General features: G+C 37.3%; 1 protein-coding gene across 4 annotated transcripts in view; it reads left to right on the top strand.

Annotated features, from left to right (window-relative positions):
• The first annotated feature begins 24 nt into the window (after positions 1-24).
• WDPCP (WD repeat containing planar cell polarity effector) overlaps positions 25-10,355 on the top strand; it is a 381,390-nt gene continuing 371,059 nt past the window's right edge. For 3 of the 4 annotated variants that reach the window (XM_047852290.1, XM_047852288.1, XM_047852289.1), the window contains exon 1: positions 25-120. In XM_047852290.1, coding sequence (XP_047708246.1) covers positions 43-120 — 78 coding nt within the window. In that variant the 5' untranslated portion in view covers positions 25-42. Of the gene's footprint in view, positions 121-251; positions 469-10,355 lie in introns of those variants that run through there. The other variant, XM_047852291.1, reaches the window with a different exon arrangement.

Raw genomic sequence — 10,355 nt, 5'->3', positions numbered from 1 at the left:
CGATGAGCAGAAGATTTGTGCTTAAGGGAAAGGACCTGCCTGATGGCGCCCAGCAATTGGTGGGAGGGGAGGCATGTGGAACTTGAGGGAGGAGATACAGATCTGTTAGCTACATCCCCCGTACGTACGCATCTGAGGCTTATCTTATTCCCAAGGGTAAATGTGGGAAGCAAAGAGACCTTCCGCTGCGTAAATCGGATTGACCCGGAAACAAAATGTTTTTAAAAACTATTTGCACCCTGGAGGGGCGGGCGGAATTGACGTGTCGCGAAGACTGGAAGGCTTCGCAGGTTGCTAAGCGACGAGGCGGGAGAGCGCGCGCACGCATGGGCCTCTGGGGAGTACTTGGGGGGATTGTGGCTGCCGCAGCTCCGAAACGCTGGAGACAGAGCTAGCGTGCCGTGGCCAGCACGGTCTCCTTCCTTACTTGCCAGGGGACGCTCCTCTGTGGTAGTGTCGGGTGACGAGGTGAGCAGTTTGTGGGGACGCTCCTTTGAGGTGGCCAGGGGCCGCACGTCTGCCCTACTCCAGAGGCTGGTGAGCCAGGGCCCGAGGGCTAGAGGTTTTCTGTTAACCTGAGGGTCCAGAATGCCGGGTAGGCGCCGGCCTGCTTTGCTTTCATCTACCCGGGCGCTTGCCTACTGGACAGTGCCCGCGAGCTCGCCGGTGCCTCAGCGCTGAGTGTTAGGGCAGCAGCGTTCTGGAGGGCGTAGTGTCCTGAAGTTCGCGCCCCCTCCCCTGTGTATGATACAGCTCTTTTAAAGTTAAATAAAAAATAGTGCTTGTCTTGTGGGAAGTGAGCCCTTCCTCTCCTGGAGTTCACAGTTCACGGATCTTTTTCTCTAAGTCCTTGTGAATGTCGACTTTTGCCTATTTTTTGAAAACTGGCCTCTGTATAAGCCATCTTGACCTTTGAATTACGCCAAACCTGAATTTCTAAGGGACATGTAGTACTTGAAGGGGAGACACTAGTTGTTTCAGGCAGTGTCTCAGCTGGTGTACAACTCGGGATGTTTTGATTTAAAATTAATGCTGCCCAAGAGAATTGTTGTGCTCCCTGAAACCTTGTTTGATGTGGCTAGGGAAAGGAAGATGTGGTGCTCTGGAATGACGTATATGTAAAGAAAATGAATGCAGTATCTATATTAGATAACATTGCTCTAACTTCTAGTTTTTCTCTATCACTGGTGATTGAATGCCAAGTGGTATCTTTCAGTTTTACTCTCTTCATTTTGGAGGGTTTGCTATTGTAGGAAAGAACTATAGCATTTTACTTTCCAGTTTGCTTTATCAGTATTACTTATCATAACTGAATGGTTCTCTCTTCTTTGAATCACTTTATTCACTTGTTATTCATATAACATACTTTCCTGGTTTTCCTCTTATGTCACTGGTTGTCTCTTCTCAGGTTTCTTTGCATGTTCTTTTTTGCCTTTGACTTCTTAACATTGCAGTGCCTTTGCTTTTCTATCTACAGTTAATCCCTAAGTGATCTACGTCCTGAGTTGCATGGTTACAAATGTCAAATGCGTAGTTACTTCTGTGTCAAAAAATTCCCAAATTGGTGTTTTGTCCTGAATTCCAGATTCTGTGTTGAACTGCTTACTCGTTATTTCCACTTGATTTCCTAATATGCATCATTTTCACTATTTTACAGTGTTTTCTACTGAGCAATTGTTTATGGAGGTAAAACACCAAGCCCTTTGATATAGATAAAATGACCTTGGATTTCTCTAGTTCTAAGATGTTGGTTGTGAATTGGATTATGAGATTTCACATGGTAGAGTAGTAAAGAGCTGGGATTGGTTAGATGAAAACTGGTGTGGGGCGCTTGGGTGGCTCAGTCGGTGAAGTGTCCAACTTCTGCTCAGGTCATGATCTCATGGTTTGTGGGTTCGGGCCCCACATCAGGCTCTGCACTGATGGTGTAGAGCTTGTTTAGGATTCTCTCTCTCCCTCTGTCTCTGCCCCTTCCCCCCTTGTGCTCACTCAAAATAAACAAACTTAAAAAAAAAAATTGGCCAGGAAAATGTAGGGCAAGGGTTTTAGGATGTGGCACCCTATTAAGCTCTGAGAATTCAGAGATTAATATGATACAATTGCTGCCTTTTTGGAGCCCCCATAATAGCAGGGAATACAATTATGTAAATGACAACGTGGTGTGGCCTAGTTAGTGATAAAGAGTTAGCAACTATGGGGTGCCAGGACTTCACAAAGGAGGTGCTGCCTGAATGAAGGCAAATAGATGTTTTTGCCAGGCAGCTAAGATAAGAGGTAGAACCACATTTACTGTTTTATAGGTAGGGTTTTGGTTTGGTGGTAAGAGAGCTGCTTTAAGTTCCTGATTTTTTTTTTTTTTAACCGAGGTTCCAGAACAGTGTTACCCAAGACTATAGCTGTGAATCACGCAGCTATTAAATTTAAATTAGTTAAAATTAAGTATAAAATTAAAAGTCCAGTTCCTTAGTCACACTAGTTAGATTTCAAGTGTCCAAAAGCCACTTGGGACAGAATATTAAACATTTTCATTACCACAGGAAGTTCTTTTGCACAGCTGTTGGAAGTTAGTGGAAGCAAGGCATCACCCAGAACAGGAACAGCTGCAACATATCTTTGTGGGGTGTTTCTTTTGCCCCTGAGTGTAGAATGGAGTGCATAGCTGTCTGTGCTACTGACTGCACAGGAAGTGTACTGTCAGAGGCAAGAAACTCAATTCTGGTCTTAACCATCGCCTTTCTATTTTGGAAGAACTTCAACAGTCTTGGTGTGTGTCTGTTTGAAAGAATGTTTCCAAACACTGCATTGTCCTGGAGCTTGAAGGGACTTAGCAAGCCCACAGAAGGGGTTGAGAAAGCATTGTCATTGTCTTGATGACACCAAACAACATCTGCCTGCTGCTCTTTACTATTTTAGAATGCCTGTGTTCCTGCCACATTCTGAGTGGATGGAAGAGTACCTACCACATATGGAAGTGTGAAATAGATTGGCAGGTTCAGACCCCACCAATAGTGGGGGTTAGGAGAGAAAGGAGCCCAGTTGGGATATCTTTATACTTTAATGTGTACAACAAGTACATGTTCATACATGCTTTTAATGAATTGTCATATGTTTTGTTTGGATATATTTGTTTTCTAGGACTTAGGTCTTTTATGAGTTTTTCCTATTACATGTCCAGCTGGTTTTATATTTTTTTATATTTTCAGATTGGGTTAAACAAACATGCTTTTCGTAAATCAAATTTTACAATACTTGTGAAATTTCTAAGGAAGGAGAAAGAAGAGAGACATCACTGGACAGTGGCTTGAGGGTGCTTTAAATGTATGGGTAGGTGGAGAAAATATTGGGAATTCATTTTATTTGTTCAACTGTACTCATCACCCAGTTTAACAAAGAATATTACCAATCCCTTCCCAGAGATCATGTGCTGACACACATGCACATATACTCACTCTTGAGTATATAGGTATATTTTGTAGTTATAAAAAGGAAGTTTTTTTATTAAAAAAATCAACTAATGCCTTTTCTTTTTGAAGTTTATGTATATATTTTGATAGAGCATGTGTGAATTGGGGAGGGGCAGAAGGAGAGGGAGAGAGAGAGAGAGAGAGAGAGAGAGAGAGAGAGTGTCGCAGGCAGGCTCCACACTGTCAGTGCAGAGCCTGATGCGGGGCTTGAACTCATGAACCATGAGATTATGACTTGAGCTAAATAAAGTTGGATGCTTAACTGACTGAGCCACTCAGGTGCCCCAAATAATGCTTTTTCTTATCCCCTACTAACTAGAGATTATGAAATCGTGTCTTATGTTACTGCTAATAGCTTTACATGTAAAAAAAAAAAAAATGTAAGCACAGACATATCTACATTTTGTCATAAATATGTCCAAAGACATATACTTATGCCTATGTTTGAAGAAATTAAGACATACAAAAAGACTGCAATGGATCAGTTTATGACTCATAAGAGATAGGAAAGAGTGGGAAGAGCTAGGCCTTGGACAGTATGTTGAAGTATGGGCAGAGCAGGGACAGGAGAGTAGGCCAAAAAGAAAACAATTGAATGTGAAGAATTAACATATTGAAGTGAAGGTTAAATGGGAGGAAAAAACAACGTATTAATTTGCATTTTATGTCTTTTTTTAAAAGTTTTTTTTTAATGTTTGTTTATTTTTGAGAGAGAGAGAGAGAGAGAGAGAGAGCGCGAGCCAGAATGTGAGCGGGGGTGGGGCAGAAAGAGTGAGACACAGGATCTGAAGCAGACTCCAGGCTCTAAGCTGTCAGCTCAGAGCCTGACTTGGGGCTCGAACTGACAGACTGTGAGATCATGACCTGAACTAAAGTCATATGCTTAACCGACTGAGCCAGCTGGGTGCCCCTTATGTCTTGTACTTTGGCCAATCTTCTTGCTAAAACATGTCCTTTGGAGCTGAGAGGTAGTAAATTGCTAACTGACGCACCCCTATACCCACTCCTAATTTCTACAATTGTTAAGTGTTTTTTTTATATTTACTTTATCATGTTTCTATACATCTCTTCATGTGAAGTCTTTTTTGATTCCTCAGTCTGATCACTCTTTGTTTTAAATTTTGAATTTAAAAATTATCTGCAAAACTAATCAATGGTGGGGAAAAAATTCACCAACAGTGGTTCCCTCTAAGTGGGAGTTGGGGTGGAGATTGACTGCAAATGGGCAAGAAGGAACTTTTTAGGTGACAGTAATTTGCTATATCTTTTTTTTTTTTTTTTTAATGTTTATTTTTGAGACAGAGACAGAGCATGAACGGGGGAGGGGCAGAGAGAGAGGGAGACACAGAATCAGAAACAGGCTCCAGGCTCTGAGCCGTCAGCCCAGAGCCCGACGCGGGGCTCGAACTCACGAACTGTGAGATCGTGACCTGAGCCGAAGTCGGCCGCTTAACCGACTGAGCCACCCAGGCGCCCCTAATTTGCTATATCTTGATGAGGGTGTGGATTAGAGAGGCGTAGACATTTGCAAAAATCTGCAAGTGAAACATTTAAGATTTGTACATTTCATATTTGTAAATTTTCTCTTAAAAACTGTAAAAATTATTAAGCTCTAGCTAATGATAGTTATGCTGAAATATTTAGGGATGAAACATACTTATGTCTGCAGCTTTCTTTGAAATGCATCAGGGATGCCTGGCTGGCTCAGCCTGTGGAGCATGTGACTCTTGATCTCGGTTGTGAGTTCAAGCCCCACATTGGGCATAAAGATTACTTGAAAATAAAATCTTTTAAAAATTTAAAAAAAATATAAGATGGATTGATGTATATATAGGGGGATGAATAGTTATGTCCATACAAAGTTATAATATAGATAAAGCAAATATACAGGAAATTCTGTATAGTAAAATGTTAATTTTAGAATTTAGGTGGTAGTCACTGTGCAATGCTCTCAACTTTTCTGTATTAGACTGATGCTTTCTCTGAGTTTAGAGACTCATACATCAATGTATGCCTCATAGAGCACAACATGATGTCTTCCTCAAAATCGGTATAAGAGAAATGTCTTCAAAATTGCTATTGTGGAATCTTGAAGACTAACAACCTTGGCTTAATGAACCCAATCAGTTTCAAACTTTTCTAGCCAAGCAGAAATTTTGTAAATGCAAATTATATTGGAGAATGATTAGAAGTTGTTGTAGACTACTGAGCATATCGAAATTTCACAGATGTTATTTGACACTTTAATAAAAATTTATATATTACCAATTTTTGGTAAATAGCTTATTGACTTGTATACCAACTCATTTAGCTAAATTATCAGGCTTAACCTATAGGCAGAATTAAGAACAGTTTCTTTTTTTTTTTTTTAAATTTTTTTTTAACGTTTATTTTTGAGACAGAGAGAGACAGAGTATGAACAGGGGAGGGGCAGAGAGAGAGGGAGACACAGAATCTGAAACAGGCTCCAGGCTCTGAGCTGTCAGCACAGAGCCTGACGCGGGGCTCGAACTCACGGACCGTGAGATCATGACCTGAGCCGAAGTCAGACGCTCAACCTACCAAGCCACCCAGGCGCCCCTTAAGAACAGTTTCAATTATAAAATATACATGTAGCAAAATTATTTTTTTATTTCAGTATGATGTATTTATTGTCTAGTATGCTTGGTTTGCCTGTGGAATATAGTTGGCTCCATCTAAATGAAACTACTGAGATCTGTAGATGGAGGCCCAGAAAATGGGCATGTATTATTCTTACTGGTTTATGTTACACGATGCTTATTTTAAGATAGGAAGTTGTAAACTGTCCCCAAAAGATGGGATTGACTGGGTAAGGCTGGCTGTCCATAGCCTTGTTTCTAAATCTAAGACCTCTGTTTCCTTTTTACATTTCAGTGCCTTAATTCCCAAGTCTGGTTTTGTAATACCCTCTTATATTTGGCGAAGTTCAATTTTAAAGAATCGTGGTACATAGGAATTTAGTTATAGTTCAATTTAATATATAGCCCCTAGAAATGAATCAAGTTTTCATGACTTGCAGCTGAGATTTTTCATGTTATGTCTTAGTTGGTCTGTCCAGTTCATATAAAAAGGACTCAAAATTAAGGGAGGTGTTATTTTTTTATAGGCCCCCATAAATTTAATCATATTGTTTTACATTTTACAAAAATCAAATAGTGAATATGTATATTACATATGTATCATCCTGAAGTAGAGTATTATCCTCAGTTTAAGAAACTCAATTTCAAAAGTTGTGAATTTGTTCAGATTCTTCTAGCCATATCTAGAAAAGGTCTTCTTACATTAAGAAAGCAAACTACATATCCCCTCATATATTTAAAAATTAACATCTAAAATGTGTGATGTTTATACAATTATAAAAATCATAATTTCCAATGTATTATGAATATTGAATTAAAAAAAAAAAACAACTGTTAGATCATTCTTTAAAAAACATGCAGTGGGTGGGTACCTGAGTGGCTCAGTGGGTTGAGTGTCTGCCTTTTGATTTCGGCTCAGGTCATGATCTCATGCTTTGTGAGATCAAGCCTCTTGCCTGGGATTCTCTCTCTCTCCCTTTCTCTCTACCCCTCCCTTGCTCTCTCTCCCTCTCTCTCTCTCAAAATAAATAAACTTAAAAAAAAATGCAGTGGAATGTAAATATCTTCCTACCATTGTCCTTTTAAAAAAAATAGGTAAATATGTCTTCTTTGACAGTCAAAAGTTGAGGTTTCTATACATTGCTAATCTCAAACTTCCAATTTTATCTTATTTTAATGTAGTTTAATGCTAAAAAAGTCTTTTATGAGCGTGTTACCATAGTTTTTTATGACAAAAATATGAATATAAATTGAATCTAAATTTTTTTAAAATTTATCACTTATGGCTGTTGGTATAATAAACTTGTCATCACAGTTCTTAATCGCATACAGTGTATCAAAACAAATGTTGCAAATTTAGATACTTATTAAAAATTAAAAGTATAAATTTAATGGGTGTATCTCAATGGATGGGACTTTTTCTCCCCTGATTAGTTTATATATATGTGGATGATTATTACTTGTGTTTAGAATGAGATTGGATTCAGTTTCAAATTTATTACCGTTTTCCAGAGTTATAGTTGTAAGTGCATAGAAACCTTACTCACATAAATAAGAAGATGAGAATTCTTAGAACTCCTTCTATGTCGTTTGCAAAACAAAGTCACGTAGAGGCCTGTAATCAGAAATTGTTTTCAGTGATCTAACTCATTTGGGCCGTTTCTTCAATTTGTCTGAAAACAGAAAATTGAAAACTACCTGACTTTCAAAAATACTTATTACTTATTCAGAGCTGTACTAAAATTTGCCTAATGTTATACAGTCCCTCTTTGATTTAGAGTTACCTTGATTAATTCAATATGCTCTGAAAGTGTTAGGAAAAATTGAAATAGAATTTTATTAACACCTTCCCCAAACAATATTTGTAATTAAATGCTTTCATCTTACCATATTCCTTAAATATGTTTTTGTCAAAGCCTTGAGATGGTTTATTTGCTCATTGAATTTTCAGTTTTGGATAAAATATTGCCGTATAATCTAATTGTTGAAACCCAGTCAAATAAGATTGACTTACTTTTAATAAAAGTATGACTTCATTTTGAATTAAATTAATGCCCATTAATACCAATTTTGAAAAATACTATAAAAACCACTGAGAAATAAATTGTGGCATGCCTTTGGAAGAGATTATTAAACCAATAAAGTCAAAGTTAAAATGATGCAGAGATGAAATATGGTTTAAAATAACTGATTAAAGTGATGATAATGCTGTTCCTAATTGTTTAATTTATAATAAAGTGACATAAAGTAGATCTAAAAATATAAATTATTTATGAATTGAGGAATATGATAAATGGTGTCGTATTCCTTCGGCATATGGGTATCAAACTCAAAGCTTTTGAGCTGCAGAGAACTTAAGAATCATATATACAAGTTAGAAGTAAATACGTGAATTTTGATAGACTTTTTATACCTTAACCAATCATTTCACAGTCAAACTTTGCCTAATCTCATGATTTCTATTCTTGATTTATAGTGAATTTTCGAAGGGAGAGTTTTCATAACCAGAAATCTCATGCAGTCCTATAGCAGAATAGGACATCTTCATACTCCAAGGAGGCCACAGACATGTGTGCCCCCCTCCCCCCTTCCAGTTCAGATACATACAATCACAGTCAACTGACTGGTGGTTCATGGCCTTGTTCTCTTTATAGTTCCTTGTTAGATTAACAAACACATTAGCACTGATTAGTTCATAAGTTACCTTTCACAGGTAATGCAGTATGTTACAAGAGAGGATTTTTGTTCTGGTGGGCATATTAGCATATTTCCAATTATACTAATAATAAGGTTGTCTTCTCTGCCTTCTTAGAGAATCAACTCTGGTAATAATTAATGTCAAGTAGTACAAATGTCATTGCAATTCATTGTGAGTTTGAATCTCCAGGTGGTTTCTGAATCATTCGCTTTTGTTAAGGCAACAAACAATAGAGCATTAATCTATTATGGATTTGGAGATGTTTTTAACATTTTTTTCCAGTTCAGCATTATTTAGGTAATGTTTAATTAAAATTACAGAAAATATTTAAAATACCATTCTAACAACATCCAACAGAGCTATTGAAGGAGTATTAAGTTTCAAATCCTTAAAATTGAATGTTGGCTCTTGATACTCTAGGTATTTTGGAGCTTACAAGATTTTACACTTACACAGTAAGAAATTAACATCATTAATTTTACTTATAGCATATATAAAATTGGTATGATTCCGGTTAAAAATCATTCATTTTGATGTTTTCTTTAATGAACAATAATTAAAGCTCTTTATGTAACAATTTTGTTATAATCTGATTGTGTTTCATTGAAACCAGCAAAGTAATTTTTAGAGAGAAATCTTAAGGTGCCTTTGCTGTTTTAAGTATCCGCACATTTAGAAATATGTGTTTTGCATAGCATCCATGCAATTGATAAAGAGCCATTGTAGATTATAGTGTGATTAAAAACAGGATCTCTTAAAAAGCAAGATTAAGACTTGTAAAATAAATCAGGGATTAAATTATTATAAAGGTTTTTTTTTTTTTTACTATGGTAAAATATGTATAAGATTTACCATCTTAGCTATTTTTAAGTATACAGTTCAGTGGTATTACATATCTTCATAATTTTTAGCAACCATCATTATCCATCCCCATAACATTTTTCATGTGTTTTTAGTTTTTTAATTTTTATTTCTGAGAGAGAGCATGCACAAGAGGGGAAGAGGGGCAGAGGGAGAGAGAGAGAAAGAGTGAGAGAGAGAGAGAGAGAGAGAGAGAGAGAGAGAGAATCTTCAGCAGGTTTCATGCTCAACATGGAGCCCGATGTGGGGCTTGATTCCATGACCCTGGGATCATGACCTGAGCTGAAATCGAGTCAGATGCTCAGCCAACTGAGCTACCCAAGTGCCCTACACTTTCATCTTGTAAAGCTGAAACTCTATACCTATTAAACGATAACTCTTCCATTTCTCCCTGTACCCAGCCCATGGCAACCACCATTACAATTTCTGTCTTTATAATCTTGAGTACTCCAAGCACCCCACATAAGTGGAATCATATAGCACACTAAAACCTTGGTTTGCGAGCATAATTCATTCTGGAAACTTTGTTCTGGAAACGTGTTTGTAATCAAAGCACTTGTATATCAAAGCAAATTTCCCCATGAGAAATAATGGAAACTCAAATGATTTGTTATACAATCCAAAAATATTCATATAAAAATGATTACAATACTGTAATATAATACAAAATAATAAAGGAAATACAAAATATAAAGAAAAATAAATTAACCTGCACTTACCTTTGAAAACCTT

The sequence above is a fragment of the Prionailurus viverrinus genome, chromosome A3, assembly GCF_022837055.1.
Source record: "Prionailurus viverrinus isolate Anna chromosome A3, UM_Priviv_1.0, whole genome shotgun sequence".
NCBI lineage: Eukaryota > Metazoa > Chordata > Mammalia > Carnivora > Felidae > Prionailurus > Prionailurus viverrinus.
Note: the sequence above shows the minus strand (reverse complement) of the source record. Positions and strands in the feature narration are given on the sequence as shown.